This window comes from Trichophyton verrucosum (assembly GCF_000151505.1).
Source record: "Trichophyton verrucosum HKI 0517 chromosome Unknown contig00056_1.f1.exp, whole genome shotgun sequence".
Lineage (NCBI taxonomy): Eukaryota > Fungi > Ascomycota > Eurotiomycetes > Onygenales > Arthrodermataceae > Trichophyton > Trichophyton verrucosum.
The window spans coordinates 1-20,037 of NW_003315600.1; the positions used below are offsets into that span (position 1 = coordinate 1).

Here is a 20,037-nt window from a genome sequence, read left to right on the forward strand (position 1 = left end):
CTTATAGTTGAGAGGGTTGATATAGCAGTAGATTCATCACATTCATCATTCATCTCACGTAGCCATAGATTTTTGGAGTGCATATACAAGAGATTAAGAGTAGAGGAATATAGATATATACGCATTCAAATGTCCTAGTTCGCAAGCGAGCTGCCACCCGGGCGGTCTGCTTGTCTGCTATCAGACTTACTAGAAGCTGCAGGACCACCAGCATCATTAGGCTGTGCAAAGCTCCATGCAGTATCTTGAACTTCGGTTTCATCAGACGTTGCCGACGTTTGAGAGCTCCCCAGGGTAGCTGTTGGCTCAGAAACATGTTCAGATGTGAGAGCCTCTGACTCGAGTCTGGCAAGCCTCTCATTTGCCGCCTCTATAATCTTTTCTCGCTGCTCTTTTGCCCAATCCAAAGCATTTCTATACGCCGATGCGCCTTGTCGGAACGTTTCGATATTTCCAGTCATGCTCCAGGCATTTACTTGGGTCATTATATACTCGGCGCGACCGTTTGCTCGGGGGGCAAGGTGAGTCGTATAGATCTTCAGAGCCCCACCGTGATACGTCGAGGTTATTGTATAGGCATTCCTGTCGTACGATTCCTCGTCTTGCTTAAAATTCTGAAGCCTATGTATACCTCGAGCACCCAATGCCCCATGGTAGCAAGCTTGCCTCGTAGCAACCATAAGGGACCCGTCAGGACCCTTGGTCTCAAGGAAGAAGTTCGGGACTATAGGGAGAGAATCCTGTGATGATGGAACAATATAAGAACTAAGATCCTTGCGAATCCGAGACTCGAGCTGCTCAGGCCGGGCACCAAAGAAATGGTCTGGCTTTGCATTCACCAATGTACCATCCGTTAGGGGCGCCAGGTTCGAGAATGGATAGTCCTCTCCCATAGTCATCATATCGTCAACATTGCCTTCAATGATCGAAACAGCAAAACGGCCAATAGGTTTCTCCTTCCGAATATTCATATCTTTATCAACAAATTCCTCAAAGTCATCCTCAGTGAACTGCGAAGGCGAGAGGGAAGATCGACGTTGTGCCAAACGTTCATTAAGTTCTACCCAGTTATTAGGCTTGGCTGGCCTATGGCCATTAGGATACTTATATCCAGGTAGGTATATGCCATTATCAATCAGATTTTGTTCGAAATTGCGGTTGTAGGCTGAGGTGCTGGAAGATTTTGCGGTCTTATTGGTACTGCTTCCTTCCGCAGCGGAGCCTGAAGGGGATTCTGCACGTCTCTTCCGGCGATCCAGATTATTAGTACTCATTGGGTGAAAAAGTCGTTCAGGGTTCGGAAACTAGGGAGCACATTAGCATACGAACTAGCTCACAGTAATGTAGGTAACATACATTTCTGAGGTCAGATAGATCAGGGCCACCGCCTCTAGAATATCGTCTGATATCGTTTAAAGTCGCGGGACCAGAGTATATAGTGCCGGAAGGAAGCTTCTGATGAGGACGCCTCTCTTTCTCTTGGAGACGTGTGACTGGTCGCTGTCTGGATCGAGGTGGCTCTGAACTGATAGAAGCGCTGTTTCTTCGGTCTAGCTCCTCAAGCGCGTCTCTCGTTAACCAAATCCTCGATAGATTATCCCAAAATGTAGGCGGACGCCGGTTGATCTTCGGTCGTTTTGATGGGCGTTGACCAACACAATCCTCGGGTCCTTGTCTCTTGCGGCGTGAGAGTCCTCCAGAGACTGGCTTAGGCATAGGGCACAGTGAATGTACGTGTTTTGCGGTCCAAAATACGTAGAAATGCAGGACGGTACGATTTAAGTCCGAGGGGTCGTTGTGGGGTAAACGCTTAGGCTGCGACCTTCTGCGACCTTATCATTCTGCAAGTTGAGCAGTCGAAAATATATCTTCCCCCTGCTAAGTCTTTGCTCAGTCGTTCTGATATAACGGTTTTCATTGGGTGAGAAAATGGGTCTCTGAGACAGGGATTTTGCATCATCATCACGTATGAGACGCATTCCTTTCGTCAGGGATCCTGCCTTTAACTCCGCATTCCATGGACATCGCTTTAGTTGTCTCTGATATCTTTTTGATGGCTTTGGGGAAGCCTGTGAATGCCTTTTTGCGTCTGTTCTGAGGACCTCGGGAGGTTTAGCTACTGGTCCGTGCACAATTAACCGCCAAAATATTTATCCTGCCGACGCGCCTAGCCAGTGATTAGATAATCAAGTACTGAGCCGCCAGGACAACCCCCTCGTAGCCGCCATGGATCTATCAAGACCATTGTTTCATGGAAACCAGTAAGGGACCTGGAGCTGTTATTTATAATTACGAACTACTTAAACTAAGCCAGGTCAATTCATGTCGGGATTGAGGTTAGTCCATCGGGACGGTTCTACGTAGTCCCGCGCAAGGAAATCCGGTATGAAAGATGGAGATATGACGTTAGAAACAGGGAGCTGAAAGCAAGGCAACCCAACTCAAAAGAAGATGGCGAAGAGGAGCCGTGTAGACTACGAAGTATATAAGAGATGAGTAGATCTCCGATTCCTAGGAGATAGATTCTATCTTTCAACCGTAATCATATATTCATCAGTACTTGAACATTTAGGTAAGTTTAACAACTTGAGCCTACACTCAGGTCTGGAATAAACCACAGCGGCTAACGCCCATCCCCCCATATAAGGCACTTAATTCTATACAATATGTCCTTTGTCACTAGAGCTGTTGTTGCCAATTCGCGCTTCATCAAGCCTTCCACCGTCTTAATCAGAAGGACACAGTTGAACCGTGCCTTCTTTTCGACATCACCACAACATCAGAAAGGTCCTATTGAGGCAACAAAAGATACCCTGAAGGCAGCCGACAGGCTCGTTTCAGATGCTGCTGTCAAGGGAATCGAGAAAGGAGGTTCGTCTTGAACACATTACTCACACCCTGGTGCATTAAGACGCAGGCTGATAAGTTTCGTTTGCAGAGGCCGCAACGAACAAGATAAAACATTCCATAGGATCCACAGCGAAAGATGCGGAACATGGAGCACAAGATGCTGCCAAAAAGACAAGCAGGAAGGCATCCAACATAGCGGATGAAGCCGCTCAGAAGGCAGCTGAGAAGGAGGAAGAATTCTCTGGCAAGGCATAGTGGTCGTCAGGGCAAAAAGTTGATGATTTCTCGCATGTCATGGCTGCAAATTGGGAACACGTTATGTCATCTATATGAACCCGATATTGTCTATTCCGTGTGTTTCTTCATGAGGGTGGAGAAGACATGTATGTTGGGCCATCAGCTAGGAGGCGGGAGCAGGAGGACATATTCCCTGGTACTTAGTCCAAATTTTAACACGTCCTTATCCATAAGTTCCATGTATCTTCTGGCTGGAGCTGGATCTCCATTGACGGTAGTCCCATTTGCACTTTCTAGGTCAATGAGATACGGCCGGACTCTGCCATCTCGATCTCCAAAGTCATTCCGTTTTTCAACGTATCTGAATTGAATAGCGGCATGTTGTTTGGAGCAGCTTGGGTGATCGATAGGCAAGTCAGCAACTAGCTTTTCCTTTCCAATCAGCCAGCAGCTTCGATCTCCCAGCTCGATTGTTTCCAGCAGATTATCGTCCTTGAAGATATATAATCGCCAGGCGTCTTTGGCTGGAGGTTTTCTGGCCTCTGGAGGCTCGTTGTATTTTAAAACAATGGAAGTTGTCCCATCACTGGATCTAACAGTGTTGGTATCAGCTGCGAGACGCCCCGTATTCCCGTAATTGGCTTTCTCTTTCTCCTTCTCGCCCACCGGAGTTGCCTGGCCAGACCCGTCTCGGGGCGTCTTTGAAAATGCGTCCTGCTGGGATGGGAGCGGTTTATCAGATCTCCTGCCTACCTGAGGTGAAGGACTGCGCCTATATGGTTTCCTAGACGGCGAAGCTGAGCGCTCCCTGCCCTCACGGCGTCTGTGCGATCGATGTCCATCCCGGTCATTTCGCCTGCGATCACGGCTTCTTCGACGCGGTTCTCGGAGATGGTTCGTACGGCTATGGGATGCGTCGCTCGAGTCCACTGACCGGCTCCTATAACGATGTGATTTCCGTCCTCGAGGGCTTCTGGAGCGTTCCCTGCCGTCCGGGCTTAAAGATCGGTGCCTCTGTGACTTGGAGCCGCGGGATTTGGGGCGTCCTCGATCCTCACGGGAAGGTGAAGATGGGGACCGAGATTTGTGTCGATGAGATCGATGGCTTTCCTCGTACCTAGGCATTCTAGGGAGTGTATGTAGAGTCCTTCTCTTGAAGAAGAGCCTGCGAGAAGCTGGTGAACCCTGCTCTTCCAAGTCGTAAATGCGTTAAACGCCAGTTCCACGAGTTGTTAATTTAGTTAGGTCGTACAACTTAACTTGTTAGTTAGTTAGTTAGTTAGTTAGCTTTTGGCTACTTTTTATTGGTCAGATATTTTACCTAACTACTTTATTTGACCAATAACTAAGTCACTTTAATCAAGTTAGTTTACTATTTAACTAGAATTTGTTCACAGGCAACACCATTTCGGTATCACTCGATTGAGATTTCAATGTTAACAGGCAGATGGAAAAATAAAAGAAGCTCGATTAGGCCAGTGGACTACTATCAGAATTCCAGGGGATCTCTGTTCAGGACCTTCGGATGTGCTCCTCGAACAGCTCCATAGAAATGCTTATGGAGCTCGTAGGCGGGACTTGCTTGTTTGATGAATATCTATTCTCTCATTTATTTATACAGCCCCCAATAACTTTGAGCTACTAAGTACGTTAAGTATTCCAAGGTTATTGATGACATACATTCTACACGCTAGCTACACTGACAATGTCTCTCTGTCGATCAATAATCGCCTCCTTCATAAATGGGCTACGAGATCTTATTTCTTTGCCCCATTTGAAGACCACAAATGGAGTTATAGCAAGGGCAAAAGACACAAATGCGAGGAGGGAGCTGGCCCACTGAAATCCAATGCCTGTGTACATTGCTGTTGAGGCAAGAGGGAGAAAGGCGATAGCAATGTTCTCAACCAAGCCCACAGCACCAAGAGCGCTCGCAGCGTACTTGCTATATGCATCAATAAGATAGTTTGCAGTGCTTATCACAACAGAAGTTGTTCCAAACCCCACCATAGTCAAGCCGATAACAGGTGCCACCCAATGGACGGTAGGGTATGAGGTCCATCCATATACAAGCATTCCGCCGGTAACACCAAAGAAACCCCCAATTATCGATGTATATAATCTCGCCTCAGGGATAGGTATGCCGGGAACTTCGGTATCACGGTCAGCAGATGCGTAGTACCAGCCGTTAGTTGACATACAAAGTCCACAGCCAAGAATTTCACCAAACACAATGGCAACCTGGACATAACCTGCTAGTATAGCATCCCAACCATAGAGTTGCCCGTACACTAGCTCGACAGACTGGGTGAATAGGTAGACCGTTCCAAGGCTAAAGGCAGCCCAAAGAGTTGCAATAAATACCACAGGCTCCGTAAACAACATGTACAGGGGCCTTTGCACGTTTTGGAGGACAGTCTGGTACAATTTTGCATCATGATGAAGCTTATTCGCTGTATGTACCTTTTTACCCTTACTTAGTAGGTGTTTGGCTCTCGCTCGCAAGACAACTGAGCCGCGGGTCTCGGGAAGGCCGATGATGAAGAGAGGAAAAAGTGCCGTTGTGAAAATCAATTCGATGTGACCAATCCATCTCCAGGACAGAAATTGAAGTATAGACGCTCCGATCACTGGGCCAATGCTTGTCGCAACCAGGTATGTAGTAACATAAAGACATATGGGTATGCTTCTGGCACGGTCTCCGTGAAAAACATTTGATACGATACTAGCAACGGCATCGCTCATAATCGGAACGCAACCGCCGCTAAAGAATCTCATGACAATAAGCGTCGTAAAATTTTTGGCTAAGCCGATTGGAATCAGAAAGCAGATAAAGAAGAAATAAGTGGTGAGAAGCACGGGTCGAACTCCGAAATCTTCCATTATAGGGAATAAGGTAAGGGGTAACAGCGCGGCCCCTACTCCCCAGGATGTGGTCGGCCAGTAGGAATGAGGAAAATTCACATCAGAGATATGGAATTCTTCATTTATAGCATTGTGAGCAACCGTAATGATGGTTCCATTGGTAGAGCAGACAAAACTTGCAAGAAGTCCAAGTCCGGTTGCCCACCATTTCTTCCGTAGAGGCCAATTGAATGGATCGTCGAGGTCTTCGCGTCCATCCCAGGTCACAATGGCTGTAGCTGAATCATGATATGGTCCTGCATGATATGGTTAGTCAAGATCAACTCCAAAACTCCAGTAGACACACCTTTGGTAGGAGAGTTTGCTATTGGGTTCTGGGGTGCTCTAAGCTCCTCTACTACCACAGTTCCCATAACGAATTGTATACTAAGGTATGTATTCTCTCTCTAATCCCCCGATAGAAGCAATGTATTGTGGCAGAATGACCATGTAATGATGTACGTGAGCTCTATTCGCCAGAGTGAGTGCCTGTCATGGCACAGGAGAACTTCGTGTAGTCATCTTACGAGGTTTATAGAGTATTGTTGGGCTGCTCAACTATTTAAGAATTTCTGCTCTCCACTGGGGAGGGAGTGCTTGTAAATCTCGTGCTCGGAGACTTATAGGAGCATCTGGAGGCTCTTCAGTCTCAAGATATCGAGCAATAGCGGCTGAAAGAGGCAACTGTCTAGATCAAGCAATCGTCCCAAAAGAGGTAAGAAGTCTAATTAGGAAGGGTGCGGGTAGATCCACAGTTTTTTGTGGGTCCATAGTTGCGGCGATCTCCACAGTCCAGACCCACCTCGCGCTCAGACATAACCCGAGGTTCCAACAGCAGCACTCGCTTCCATCCATCTCAACTTCCCATCTTCTGATGCTTGAACTAAACACAGTACTCCGTACATAGTCGGACTTTATAATCAATCGAGAGATACCAAATAATTAGAATGCGGTTATCTTGGCAGCCTGGATTTTCTCTGTCTAGGAAGCCAGTCAGGAGGCGAAGGGCACGCAGTATCGAACGCGGACTGTTAAGGGACGCAGAGAAGCCACAGCAATTTGAATTTATCTTTGAGCATTCCATAATAGAGCGTGAGACAGCACCTCATGCCGAGACGCCATTCGAAACACACTGCAACGAATCACCTGTGATCCAGGGTGAGGAGGCTTCTCACAATTTGGATTCGATTGATAGACCGGCTGAACCTCACCAGTATCAGCACAACGGTAAGAATCCGTGTACAGTTTTACTTTTACCCAAGTCCACAGCCGATAGATAATTAGACTTCTGTAAGAAGAGTACAGGTACTTTCGATAGAAGGTTAAGTCCAATTGCTACTAGAGAAGTAGACCCTGCATGCGCCCATTATACCTCTATACCACCTAGCGTACTATATAATGGCCTTCATCAGCAATTTGGTCCTATCCTCGAGCGATGTATGTTTACTATGGACTCAGATACCCGGCAGTAACCTACTAACAAACAATAGATAATGGAGAGTTCTGCAAAATCCCATTGACATCTGATCTACAGATAAACCCGTTTCGATACCGGAAGGATCTGGAGCCGGAACCAACCTTCCTAGTCCACGCAGTGATGGCGTTAGCAGGCCATCATGTCCATAGTGCATCAACCCAAGATCATCGTCATGCCGCATTTCAACTGATCCGTGAGAAGTTAGGCTCGTACAATAACACAGAAGACGTTTACTCTATGCTTGATACAGTCATTATCTTATTCTCACTAGATGTTAGTTATACCTGCTAGCCCTCAGGCATTGGGCTGATTGACAGTTGATATATTAGGAAACCCAGTCCGCATTTGGAAACTGGAACACACATCTTCTGGGTGCATATGGTCTTCTTGAAGCCTGTGGTGGTATTGAAATATGGGCCGCATCTGCGAGGGCAACAGCTCAAGTAGCAATTCTCACGTGGTAGTTATGAATCTCACCTCACTGGTTAGCTATGACTTCTCACTAACCTTGGGTTCTCTATAGGTGGGACGCCATAACTAGTTTAGTTTCAAGGGAAGGCTGCATGTTTCCTTACACATACCCCAAGGCTGTGCTGTCAAAGCATGATGGTCAAGAGTGGGACTATTTCGGACTGTGCGGATGTCCGTCAGGCCTCGTACATATAGTTATGCAGTTGGCACGACTGTGTGCAGAAAAGCGAAAGTCGTCTTCGATGCTCTGCGCCACATTCGATACAATGCTTCTTGAAATTGAGCATTCACTTGAGTCCTGGGATCATACTTCCCTGGTGACAGCCGTCCAAAACGAAGAGAGTATGCAACAAGATCGAGATAGGATGCACTGTTCAGAAGCATGGAGAAATGGGCTTCTCCTTTATACATATAGGGTGTTTCGATGGGAGCTTGGAAGCAGTGTCCCACTACCCATTTTGTACCGTGCAAGAGCCATTACAGATCATGTCTTTGCGTGTCGTGACAAGAGCATGGTATCCAGACAGGCCTTGTTACCGCTCTTCTTTGCAGGATGCGAACTGAGAGATCAATCATCACGCAGCAAAATCGTGGAGTTCTGCTGTATCTGGGATAGGAGAACCAGGTACCATATGTTCAGCAACACCATACCACTGCTGGAAGAAGTATGGGCAGAACAAGCTGCGAAGGGGTTTGAGAACGTCTGGTGGGGTCAAATAGTGGACAAGCAGCACTCATCGCAGGATGACCATCCTCTACAGATGCGGCTATGCTTTGGCTAAGAGCAATGTCAATTGATTAAATAAGAGTAAATTATCCTCAATTTATCGTTCGATTAGTGGCTAATAACCGTAGATGTGTTTTATTGGCTGACAGATCAATATAATTTACTATGATTACTAACAAGATTTGCCGCATAGCCGGAATGTTAGATGACTAAGCAGCTTCCCTCATGCGACCCTCAAGCTGAGGCAAGAAAGCTGCCAGAAGCTACAACTCATTTTATCTAAATCAACATCGATGACCGTTGAGTGCAGCCTGATCTCCCATGTCCCCATGTGCATACTTACCTGTCTAAGGAGACTACTAGAGATTGAAATGCTTGCCAAATCGTGCCGATGCTGAGGAAATCAACGCTTCTTTGCTCATGCGGCGGCCTCCAGACTCTCAGCCCGCACTCCCCGCTTGTCCGCCCCGAACAGCCGACGTACAGGCGTCAGTCCAGGCGTTTTGCTCATGTACACGGGCCAGTCTCTGATGGCGTTAAAGGACCCGAAGACGACCTGTCATGGCCGAAATCCCCTTCTTTTACCCCTTACGACTTGCTCCGGCTGGAACGAAATGCGCCTTACTCGAAAAAGCGGTTCTACCAACTCGTCAAGATCTACCATCCGGACGGAGGCTGTAACGGCCACCCCCTCTGCAAAGATCTCCCAGAGTCAGTCAGACTACAGCGCTACCGGCTGCTGGTAGCTGCCCATGAATTGCTGTCGAACCCTACGAAGAGAAGCGAGTACGACAAGTTTGGCCGGGGTTGGTTCCAGAGGGAGGAGCTATTTGGTACCCAGGGGCCGGCAGCGAAGAGTGCTATGGACGCATATTATTCCAGACGGAGAAAGGTAGATCCTACCATCTTCAGGAACGCAAGCTGGGAGGACTGGGAGCAATACCATGGCCAGGGCAACGGGAAGTACCAGAAGCAGCAGCAGTCCACGGGTGCCTCGCACGAGACGTTTGCCTCGCTCTTCGTCCTGTTGGCCATATTCGGAGGGGTGGCTCAGGCCGTGAGTATAGGAAAATACTCCAGCTTCGTTGACGAACGGGTCAAGCAGGTTAACCGGGAGTGTAACCGCTTTCTGGAGGGACGAAGGCACCAGACTGTCACTGAGCTGGAGTCTGTGGACGAAAGGGTGCAGCATTTCCTAAAGAGACGAGATCCGTCTGGCTACGGGTTGAAAGAGGAGGAGGAAGAGACGTATCGAAGACACCTGGGAGGCTCTAGCCATAATATCGAGCCGTACCATGGGGATCGTTGAAGTCTCCCCCTTTTTGCATCATATTTTTTTGGTCTAGAAATTCTCCATAGCTACATATCCCGGCGTTACAACGGCTCTATTTCAATGCATTTCTGTTCTCTACTCACTCTTTATACTCCGTACTTGTCGCCCTCAAAAAGCGCAGCTTGCATGTGAATATGTAGGCCATATTGCTTCTTCCTGTGGCGGCTTTTCTGACACCTTCCCACCAATGCCGTCGAATTACATCATACAGCGGACGGGCTTCAAGCAAAAAAAGGCTTCCACGTTATTCCTCAATCTTTCAAGGGGACAAGAAGACGAGGAAAAGACTCGTTTGTGGCTTGAGTTAACGAGGCGACGCTCCGTCTGTTCTCACATCAAAATAGGAGGAGGGAGCGAAAAACCCGCTTGTGAAGATATAAAACACCGCTTCCTAGGGCCATAAATTATAACCCGTCCTCTTATAGCTGAGGGATCCCCCCCTTAAAGACCCTTTTCTTCTTCGTTCTCTCGCATCGCTTAATCCTTCATGCACTATATCCAGCTATCGTGCACACGACAGTAAACAGATACGAACGACCGCCGCCATGGCGAGCTTGAATCTGACCCTGATCCAGCAGTACCTGGTACGCATCCCGCTCGTGCTGGTCACTGCGATCCGGCGGCTGCTGCAGCTCTCGCCGGTGCAGGACAGAGTGAGCGTGCAGATGGAGCTGCTGGTCACCTTCGTGCGCTCGTTTCTCACCCTGGACGACTCCGTCTCGAAGATGGCCGAAGTCAGGCTGACGGATTCAACGATCAAGGGCTACATGTGGATTTCGAATGTAACGGTGCCTAAGCCGGCGGAAGACGATGTGCTCGAGGCGCTGGTGAAGGCAATCAGACACCGCGGCGAGGGAGGAGAGACCTTCGATATGCCTGATGTGCGCGCTGTTGAGGCCGAGTGGACGGGATACAGGAAGGGCGCCAGCGAGGATACCCCGATTCCTGATATCTCGGATGCAGACAAGTATGAGCGCCTGATGGAGGACGTGGACGATGACATGACCATCTTCTACGCCCACGGCGGCGCATACCAGTAAGCACAAACCCAGCAACGCCCATTACACACTTGGGTGTATAAGTTATAGATACTAACTACCAGGTCAGTATGATGGACCCTTGCACTCATCGCTCTACGACGACAGCCCTGGCACGGCTCAGCCGCTCTCGTTGCTTTTCGATACGATATAGACTATGCCCGCAGCATCCATTCCCGGCTGGCATCCTGGATGCGCTGGTGGCATATCTATCCCTCCTCTCGCCTGCTGAAGGTGCCCTTTACGAAGCCGTACCGGCTAAGAAGATAGTGTTCGCCGGAGACTCTGCTGGCGGTGGCCTCTGCCTAGGACTGCTCCAGACCCTCCTGACACTACGAGAGATTATCCCATCCAAGACAATTCGTTTCCATGGAAAAGATGTACCGCTGGATCTTCCCGCTGGCATTGCTACGACCAGTCCTTGGTGCGATATCACCCGTTCCCTGCCATCTACCTTTGAGAACGCAAAGTATGACTACGTTCCTCCGCCACCACAAAAACCTGGCACCATATTTACCCCCTTGCCTTTCCCACCAGACCATCTGTGGCCTACGGTGCCGCCACGGGTGGACTTGTACGCAAATGCGAACATGATGGCTCATCCCTTCACCTCACCGGCCGCCAGTCCAAAGGGTATCTGGAAGGGCGGCCCGCCAATGTACATTGCCGTGGGCGAGGAGCTCTTGCACGATGATGGTATGTATATGGCCAGAAAAGCCCATCGAGACGGTGTCAATGTTGTCTTCGAGCGGTACGAAGGAATGCCACATTGTTTCGCCTTGCTTGCTCCCAACATCCCTCAATCTCAGCGCTGTCTCAAGGGCTGGGCCAAGTTTTGCGTCGATGCAGTGCATGACCGTGTGAAAGGTTACGGAGAAGCCCAATTCTTCAACCACAGCTTGACAAAGACTGATATTCGCAGCCTTGATGATATTGGTACCTTGACGGACGATGAAGTTGAAAAATTGATCAAGGCTGGCAGAGATTGGCGTATTGATGGAGAACATTTGCTGCAGAAGGCGTGGAAGGAACAGGAACTGGACTCCTAAGTATCTTCTTGCATTCATTCTAACTGTGCAGGCACTGGTTCCTACGTCTGAGTTCCTACGATTCTATATATGTTGGCTATTCCACCATCCGGCTATTTGTCTTTTCGATACACTACACCAAAACCGATCCAGCAGAAATACAACAAACACAAAGAATCAATCTACAGCCTACGAACGAATAATGAACCATATATCTAAACAATCATAGTACATGATAGCCTTAATAATCTGACTACTATACGCTAGAGCGAAATGATCATTTCATATATATAATTCCGTACTCTATGAGCTCAAAACTCCAGGCAATCCAGAATACCTTGCCTAAAATGATAAAAGTACAAAACAAAAAGAGGGAACAATAGACCATTATGCATGACAAAACGCCAAGTCATAGATACTCATCACCCTGCATACTGTCACTCTGGTCATACACTGCAGCACTTGGCTGGTAAGCAACAGATATAGGAGGCTGGTAATGCTCGTAGCTTCGTGGCCGGTATACCGAATTTGAGTTGTCAACAAATCCATCCCAAAAGCCAAAGAGTTGCGCCGTAAGGCGGAACAATGCAATAAAGATGGTCCATAATGGTGACAGGACAACAGATAGATGAGACCAACGCCATAACATGGTAGGAATAACAAATGGGTATCGTGGCGCATTGGGATTCAGACAATTACGCTCACATTTGGATGCGTATAAGGGGTGGCAGTAGTAATCGCACATCACTAGTTCGGCAATCCACCAAGTGAAAAATATCAAGAAGACAAAGCCAATCCGCTTCCAGAAACGGGGGCTGGGAAGGGCAAGATATAGGCGGCCATCGCCATACAGGCCGCACGCTTCGCATGGGGCTGTAGAGTGATTATGGTGTCTTATTCTCGAGCTTTTATTCTTGAAACCTCCTGAGCCAGGCCGGGCGATTGTTTCTTCCGCCTGGTGCTCAAGGCTGGACAAACCAGCTCTAGCTTCATTTATGTTATGAAGGAGCGATTTTAGCTTCGAATTGACTCGGTCAAGAGTTTCTTCATCGGTGTCAACGTGAAAAGAGCTTAGTGACGGCTCTGACTTGACCTGTTCATCTCCGGACTGCTCACTAAACGGTTTATCCTCAAGGATATCCTTGAGAGAGTCGAGGGTATTCTCTCCAAGGATAAGGCTATAGTCTCCGGATCTTTCCTTTTCAAGAATCGATTCCAAAGCACTTTTGGGAAGTTTCGGTTTCTTCAACGGCATAGGCCGAGAAGTGGATTTCCGCTGTCCAATCTGTAGGTCACGCTGTCTGGAGTCACTGGCTTTATTGGCTTTCGGGATATCTTCTACTGGTTTTGGCTCTGCCTCTGGCACTCGCTCCTCCTTTTCAATATTCTCTATATGAGGCGTCTTTGATCGTTCCGTGACTGGAGTGTCAATCCAAGCCCCGGTAACAACAGGAGTTTTGGCTGTCAGGGGTGTCTTCGTCGCAATCCTTTGTTGTTCCGGTGTCTTGACAGGACTAGAACTCCTCCTTGTCAGCTTTCGAAGAAGCTGGCTGGCACTTCCCCTGCCACTTGCAAATCTAGGTTTCTCAACCGTGCCGTAAGAGTGTGCAGACGAGCCGGTGTCTGGTCTGAGTTCAAGCCTGGCCATGTCAGGATCTTGAGATTTTCCCAGCTGACTGTCCTGGGCCGCAGACATAGAGAACTGTGCCCGGAAACTATTATCCTGCTTGTCTTGGGAGGCCTTTACTGGCGGACTATCAGACACCTGTAGTGACCTGGCGGTAAAGTCGAAGTCGTTCCCCCACTCCTCAACGGGCAGCCGTATGTCATCCTCATTCTGCTTGTTATCGACTCCGTTCGCAGTCGTAACCACTCCGTCTAGCCATTCTCTTGATTGTCTTCCCCTAGACCCCCATGTCCTAGGAATATTCACGGCAGGGTCGATTTGATTGTCCGGCACAGGCTCCTGGTGCTCTATGTCCTCCTCCTTCTTTTCCGCCTCATGGCGCTGGAGGTTCTCCATAGACAAGGCAGTCTTGAGATCCGTATCCTTTGCCCTACTAAATATCGGTCCGTTGGTACTCTTGGTAGCACGCTTTAACCGCCGCTCGTCTAACGCGTGCTGTGCCAGCTTCATTCTAAGATCATCGTCACTCACATCGTCTAGGAAGTCGAGGTCGATATCGTAGATGTTTTCAGCCTTCTGGTCAAATATTCGACGGTTCCTCGCTGCTGGACTCGGTGAGCCTTGATCCCTTCGCACTTGATCTTCCTGCACCTCCAGGTCTGCAAGGTTATCCGCGTCGTCCATAGTTCTATACGGCTCCAGCAGTTCTCGGGAGGATAAACTCGACTGTTTAAACTTGGGTGACGCGGCAGGACCATTTCTCTCCCTTCCTGCTCTGTTATATCTTGGTGCTTCTTCGTCCTCTTGTCCGCTATTAGCTCTTGCTGTGTTGCGGGGAGATTCAGTGGCTTCGAATGCGCCTGTCAAGGTTCTGGTCTTACTAAACGTGATTCTGGGTTCTCTTCCGTTCCGTATGCCCTCTGTAGCTCTTCGCGACGAGCCAGTAGATTCGAATGGCCTGTTATTTCGGTTCCTATACCATGCTGGTAGAGGCTCATAGCCGCCGACGCGATGGTTCTGGGTAGAAGTAGACATCGCTTGTTCGTGCAGCCAGTTATTCGAGATATGCCCTCCGCATTGTAGCAGCCAGCCGCCTTATCACTATCAGCTCCGTCAAGAAAATATATAATAACCAATATGAATATGCCTGCAAGTCAGCGTTTTATTACTGCTCGATGCTCTCTCTGCTCGACGTGAAATCGCGTGTTTGCTTGAACTTGCAGGCGATCCCACGCCAACTGCCCAAAGCGGACTAGCGTGTCTCGAGCTGCCAAAAGTTTTGAAAAGTTGAAGCAAAAAGTCCATCACGAAGACACAGCTTTTGATAGACGGCAGACAGACACTCAGACGATAGATTGGACCTTCTCTAGTTGCTTGAATTGAGCGTCCCTTTTCTGTGGGAACTTGCGGTACCCGTTTCGACTCCGTCATATATCTAAATTGGAGCTAGTGGTAGCAGAAAAGGGACATTTCAGGGACAAGTTTGATATAACCTCACAATGGCGAAGAATTCCAAACGAGCACCCAAGGCAAAGGCCTTTGCGCCATCAGACTCCTCGGCAAAGTCATCCTCGAAGTCGGATTCCTTTGACGTTCCCGCAGCGTTCACACAAGCTCCGTCTTCTCTAAAAGGCTTTCTTGAACCCCTATCTACCAGCCGCATATACCTCATTCATATCGATACCCATCCTCCCGGATTCAGACGACAGATATTCCTCGTTCCACTTTCCATAAACATTGTTATAGTCGCTTTCATTCTATACAGGATATATACTGGCCTACATATGTATCCAGACATATTCAATGCTGTGGTTAGCGGAACCGGTCCGGCAAAGATTGACACAGCATCAGCTAGCTGGGGCTTTTTATCCAGTACATTGGCCTGGAGAACCCTCAATTTCCTACTGGACTATATTTTGGCAACCATCTTCTTGCCGTGGCCTGTGCGTTTCTTCCTTGGACCTATCCGCTGGAGGCTAGCTGTGAGGTTTGAACCCCAGGAGATCATTGTTCGCCAAAGCCGAGAATGGAGCGAGTCATTACGGCCTGGAACATGGATTAGAGATGATGAGGCTACGATGAAAGACCGAGTTATACCTGCCATTCTTCCACTCCGGTTGCAAAAGACGGGCTACCTTCTTATCGATGCTGACTGGGACTTGGACTGCGATGCAATGGTCAATGCCCATAAAGTGGTTGAATTCAAGAAAGCGAAGCTGGAAGACTTTCATACTGCCGTTCTTGTACATGGCGGTCCATCCAAGGGCTGGCTGATATGGAGAGTTGAGGACGAAGCCGTTGCTGCTTCTGGAGAGACTCTCCCGCCCGCCGCACGAGATAGAATCATTGCATTTAAGGAGAAGCTTACAGACATGGGCAAAGAAGACTTGTTCTACCGCTGGGTTGAAATCATCCAGTACGAAAGCACCCGGCCTGGAGGTTTCACGCCAGAGAGGCAACGAAGTGCTATGATAGAGGTTAAGGAGTTATTCGAAAAGGAGGGTGTAGATTTTGACCAGTTTTGGAAAGATATTGGCGGCATGGAGGGTGTTACGCTGTAAAAATAGATATCTATATAATAATGAGACATGAATTCCTGCATCGAGATATAGATATACCATCCGCCGAACTACCGATCCTCAATGCTTTGGAGCATTCCGAACAACGTCGTTCGCCTCCCCAGGCATGATCCCCTGGTCAACCAGAGCCGCCACGACATCGACAACCCAGCTCTGACAATCCTTAAGCTGTGCCCTGTTTGCAGGTGGCTACCGATGCGACAGAGCTATCAGTCAGCTCTTGGACTCCTCCCAGGAGAGATATAAAACATCCAACTTACACAACTACTTGCGCCGGCAGAGTTCATGCTTGGCCCTGGGGCTGCTACGGACAAGGCCACTTCCTCGATCCGATCCGAAGGAGTGATATCATCGTATTCCTCTCCTCCGGAACCGTCGAACACAAACGCATCGTTAACTTGATGTATAAGTACCTCCTGATGAGCCAGAGTCTCCGACTTCAAAGCATAGTTTCTGAGGAATTGCAGCGTGAAGCCGTTTAAGACATCTCCGTGAACATGGATCTTCTTGCCTACTCCTGGATCTGCGAGGCTGGGGATGTAGAGGGCCCAGTGAGCCTTGAACAATGATCTGTTATAAATTACCAGGAGAATATCTCGGGCCATCGTTAGCTATTGTTATAGCTTATATTCGTCTATAAGGGGTGAAAAAAAAAGGTATTTTCTTGCCAGCGAGGGGCATAAATTAGTAGCCCGCGAGTATACGGGTATTTGTAGAAGGCTATTTATGGCATGGCAATTGTTTCGCAATCCTTTTGTATTTATAACAATAGCTTCAGAGTACTCGGCTAATTCAAATATAATTTTACCAGGCTTATACATAGTTATTTGACTTGTTAATCAAGTTCGTTCTGCCTGGGAAATAGAAATAGAAGAGCGATGAAAACTAAGCACCATCTTCGGAAGAATAGCAGCGTAGGGTATTTGTAGGTATAGTTATAATTCAAATAGCCGATCTTTTAAACCAGAAGATGGAAGACGAAGGGGATAGTTCACTAAACAAAGGGGCAATGGAAAGAATCGAGCAGCAGTAGCAACAAAACGAAGAAACCAACTGTCATTGAAGTGCAGACAAGTAGAAAGGTGGACAGATGAATAGTCAAAGCCAGATAACTCCTAAATATACGGCATGCTAAGACGCTTGCATATAGACGCTTGACTGGCTAGACATGAAAGGTTCAGTGAGACTTCGTGTAGTCGTAAGAATGCGGTAGAGTTCCAAAATAGTTGGTATATGGTGTAAATAAGACATGGATATAAGCAAAAGACGGGAGGGAAAAAATGAGTAGAGAGACGTAAGAATCGTAGATCATATCATTATTGGCATTTGCTTGCTCGTGCAGGGTGTTACTGTTCATTTTTTACGAAGGACGTGCGAAATCTCATTGATGGATTCCATGAACATGACGGCGTCTATGGCGTTGTTAGAGCCAGAACAGAAGAGTGAACAGAGTAGTTATCGTACCTTCTGACGAAGTGAAAGTTATAATATGCTCTCCTCGCGCTGTAGTGGAGGGTTTGTATTCATCCGAGTTGATGAAGACAGTAGGTTGTAGTTCGGTAAGGTAAATCACCTCCTGTTCGACATGTCGCATCCACGAACGAGGCCGCTTCACGTACTGATGGATAAAAGCGGTCCATACCGGAACACTAGTCATAGTCAGCATATGCAAAAGGACATTGATGTAGTGATTTATGTCAAGGCGACTTACTGTTTTAGTTCGCCGTGTAGAACAGTTGCATGCAGTCGGACGGCTCTTGTGCTAGTGTCAACGTATATGTGTAAGGCGTGGATGTAATGGTTATCTATTGTCTCGCTGCATGGTTATACAGCGTTAGTATGGGCTATATGAGGAGAAGTGAGCAGTAGAATATACCCTGAGAAAACAAGCTCTTCGCCGTCCAGTTGGTAATCCTTGATACGGGAAACGGGGTCGGACGAGTCCTGACCACGTAAAGCGATGAATGTACAGAAGAACAATACCATGTCTATGGGCATAAGTTAGCATAAGTCGTTAAATCAATGCTTAATAAACTAACGGGAAAGGGGCGTACACTCGAGGGTGCTGAATTGTAGATTAGCCCACGCGACACGGTCTTCCTCACCACTGGACGGGTGGCAAAGCATAAGGCACGATCCCTCCCGGTGGATAAGCAGCGATGTAATGACGGTGCTGCTGTACGCCGTCCGCTTGTCAGACTTGACTTTACACAGGACTCTCACTCGGTGGTCCCTGTCGCGCAGAAAAAAGGAGAACGTGACCTGTGGTCTGCCGGGAAATTTCCTATGATCATTGCTCTATGTGAGTTTAAACCGTTCTGTGAGTTGTACGGTTGCAGGTTGCAAGGTGATGGCCTACAGCTGTAGTAGTTCGATGTATCCTTTATCCAAGTGAGCCTTCACCTCAGGCATGTTTTCACCGTAACACTTTGTCCTGGTCGAGGGAGCATTAGTGAGAGGGTACTTATGAAAATGAAAGCAGCGGGATTAAATAAGTAGTAGTCTTACATATCTCCCGTGGATCGTAAGGGGGTTGAGGTAGCGACAGAGCTGTAGACTTTCATAGCCCAGTGTTTAAAGGAGTTGGAGGACAATGACATGGTATCACTACTTGAGTCAACAGGGGACTTGGGGCTAGTCGGGTTGGACCAGTGGATGGAATCACGATGTTCCTTTCTGTTCGGTCTCTGTCGCTCAAAGGAACCAGCCTTTTTCATTGACGATTTCCGCTTTGGCGGATCCGGTGCCCTTGGAGGATCTAAGATATGCTCCAATGAATCATCGGGGCTTACTGCGCGAGGCATGGCAACTGGGGTAACACCTGGTACCCCTGGAGCAGGAGGCGGTGGTGGAGGAGGGGGCGGCGGAGGTACGGGAGGCACAGCAGCTGATACGTGGGGATGGTGAGGATGGTGATGAAATGGTGGCTGTTGTGGGAATTGTCCTGGCATCTGATGCTGTTGTTGGTGATGATGATGTTGCTGGTGTTGTTTCTGGACTTCCTGCTGGGCCTGGATAGCAACCTGTCTGTCCTGGATTACACGCAGCGTAGTAATGGCTGCTCGACAGCTAGCTAGCATAACCTCGTCCGCTACCTCTCTATACAAGCATAAGTATATAATTACACATTTAATTTGGTACAAATATAAGTAAAGTAAGTAAAGTAAAGTAAAGTAAAGTAAAGTAACTTACCCTTGCGCAATGGCCGACATCTCCTCGAGCATCTGCTTATAATACTTCAGCCGGAGGTGCAACGAATAGCCAGCCTGGGTATAAAAGTAATGCCACAATCCATCCCAAGTCCGCTTATGCAGCGCAGCGATCGTGTCCGCTATCGGCGTCCCCGCCGCCGTCGCAGCCGCATTGTGCAAGTTAGTTATATGGATGGCTTGGTTCATCCGACTCAACGAATCGTAGATATCCCGCAGTGTCTGTCTCAGACTAGCACGCACGACGAGCTCCAAGTCAGTAGCTATATGGGTGAAGTTCTGGCGGCGAGAGGGAGACTTGTGCGAGCCATCCAGGGAGCGGAGACAAGCGCCGATGGCGTAGAGTTCCGCTACGACGGCGGAGATGTCCACTGAGGCGGTTGGGACATGGGGGAGGAAGCTGAAGACTCCCCGGGCGATGTCCTCGCATGATTTTGCTATGTCGAGAAGATTCATTTTGGGTATTATTGGTTGGGCATGCTAGCCCTGAAGCATATCCTGTACCAAGTTATCCCAAGCGGGGGGTAGAATATTTTGTGGGAGTATATAGAAATAAAT

General features: G+C 48.2%; 10 protein-coding genes across 10 annotated transcripts; 5 read left to right on the forward strand and 5 right to left on the reverse strand.

Moving 5' to 3' along the window:
• Nucleotides 1-134: 134 nt before the first annotated feature.
• On the reverse strand, nt 135-1,716 carry TRV_00623 (uncharacterized protein; the record flags this gene model as incomplete). The annotated part of the gene is made up of 2 exons (XM_003025150.1): nt 135-1,304; nt 1,357-1,716. 2 exons carry the CDS (start codon nt 1,714-1,716, stop codon nt 135-137), a joined length of 1,530 nt encoding a protein of 509 aa, XP_003025196.1.
• Nucleotides 1,717-2,666: 950 nt separating this feature from the next.
• TRV_00624 (LEA domain protein) lies at nt 2,667-3,105 on the forward strand (the record flags this gene model as incomplete). Its single annotated transcript, XM_003025151.1, has 2 exons — nt 2,667-2,871; nt 2,939-3,105. 2 exons carry the CDS (start codon nt 2,667-2,669, stop codon nt 3,103-3,105), a joined length of 372 nt encoding a protein of 123 aa, XP_003025197.1.
• Nucleotides 3,106-3,246: 141 nt separating this feature from the next.
• TRV_00625 (uncharacterized protein) lies at nt 3,247-3,929 on the reverse strand (the record flags this gene model as incomplete). The annotated part of the gene is made up of 2 exons (XM_003025152.1): nt 3,247-3,801; nt 3,906-3,929. The coding sequence occupies 2 exons, from the start codon at nt 3,927-3,929 to the stop codon at nt 3,247-3,249; spliced, it is 579 nt and encodes a 192-aa protein (XP_003025198.1).
• An 841-nt stretch (nt 3,930-4,770) lies between these two features.
• TRV_00626 (MFS multidrug transporter, putative) lies at nt 4,771-6,365 on the reverse strand (the record flags this gene model as incomplete). The annotated part of the gene is made up of 2 exons (XM_003025153.1): nt 4,771-6,224; nt 6,299-6,365. 2 exons carry the CDS (start codon nt 6,363-6,365, stop codon nt 4,771-4,773), a joined length of 1,521 nt encoding a protein of 506 aa, XP_003025199.1.
• A 1,840-nt stretch (nt 6,366-8,205) lies between these two features.
• On the forward strand, nt 8,206-8,721 carry TRV_00627 (uncharacterized protein; the record flags this gene model as incomplete). Its single annotated transcript, XM_003025154.1, has 1 exon — nt 8,206-8,721. The coding sequence occupies one exon, from the start codon at nt 8,206-8,208 to the stop codon at nt 8,719-8,721; it is 516 nt and encodes a 171-aa protein (XP_003025200.1).
• Nucleotides 8,722-9,057: 336 nt separating this feature from the next.
• Nucleotides 9,058-9,975, forward strand: TRV_00628 (Hsp40 co-chaperone Jid1, putative; the record flags this gene model as incomplete). The annotated part of the gene is made up of 1 exon (XM_003025155.1): nt 9,058-9,975. The coding sequence occupies one exon, from the start codon at nt 9,058-9,060 to the stop codon at nt 9,973-9,975; it is 918 nt and encodes a 305-aa protein (XP_003025201.1).
• Nucleotides 9,976-10,544: 569 nt separating this feature from the next.
• Nucleotides 10,545-12,085, forward strand: TRV_00629 (lipase/esterase, putative; the record flags this gene model as incomplete). Its single annotated transcript, XM_003025156.1, has 2 exons — nt 10,545-11,035; nt 11,191-12,085. 2 exons carry the CDS (start codon nt 10,545-10,547, stop codon nt 12,083-12,085), a joined length of 1,386 nt encoding a protein of 461 aa, XP_003025202.1.
• A 388-nt stretch (nt 12,086-12,473) lies between these two features.
• TRV_00630 (uncharacterized protein) lies at nt 12,474-14,726 on the reverse strand (the record flags this gene model as incomplete). Its single annotated transcript, XM_003025157.1, has 1 exon — nt 12,474-14,726. The coding sequence occupies one exon, from the start codon at nt 14,724-14,726 to the stop codon at nt 12,474-12,476; it is 2,253 nt and encodes a 750-aa protein (XP_003025203.1).
• A 464-nt stretch (nt 14,727-15,190) lies between these two features.
• On the forward strand, nt 15,191-16,252 carry TRV_00631 (uncharacterized protein; the record flags this gene model as incomplete). The annotated part of the gene is made up of 1 exon (XM_003025158.1): nt 15,191-16,252. One exon carries the CDS (start codon nt 15,191-15,193, stop codon nt 16,250-16,252), a length of 1,062 nt encoding a protein of 353 aa, XP_003025204.1.
• A 2,522-nt stretch (nt 16,253-18,774) lies between these two features.
• TRV_00632 (uncharacterized protein) lies at nt 18,775-19,935 on the reverse strand (the record flags this gene model as incomplete). The annotated part of the gene is made up of 2 exons (XM_003025159.1): nt 18,775-19,369; nt 19,463-19,935. The coding sequence occupies 2 exons, from the start codon at nt 19,933-19,935 to the stop codon at nt 18,775-18,777; spliced, it is 1,068 nt and encodes a 355-aa protein (XP_003025205.1).
• Nucleotides 19,936-20,037: the final 102 nt, after the last annotated feature.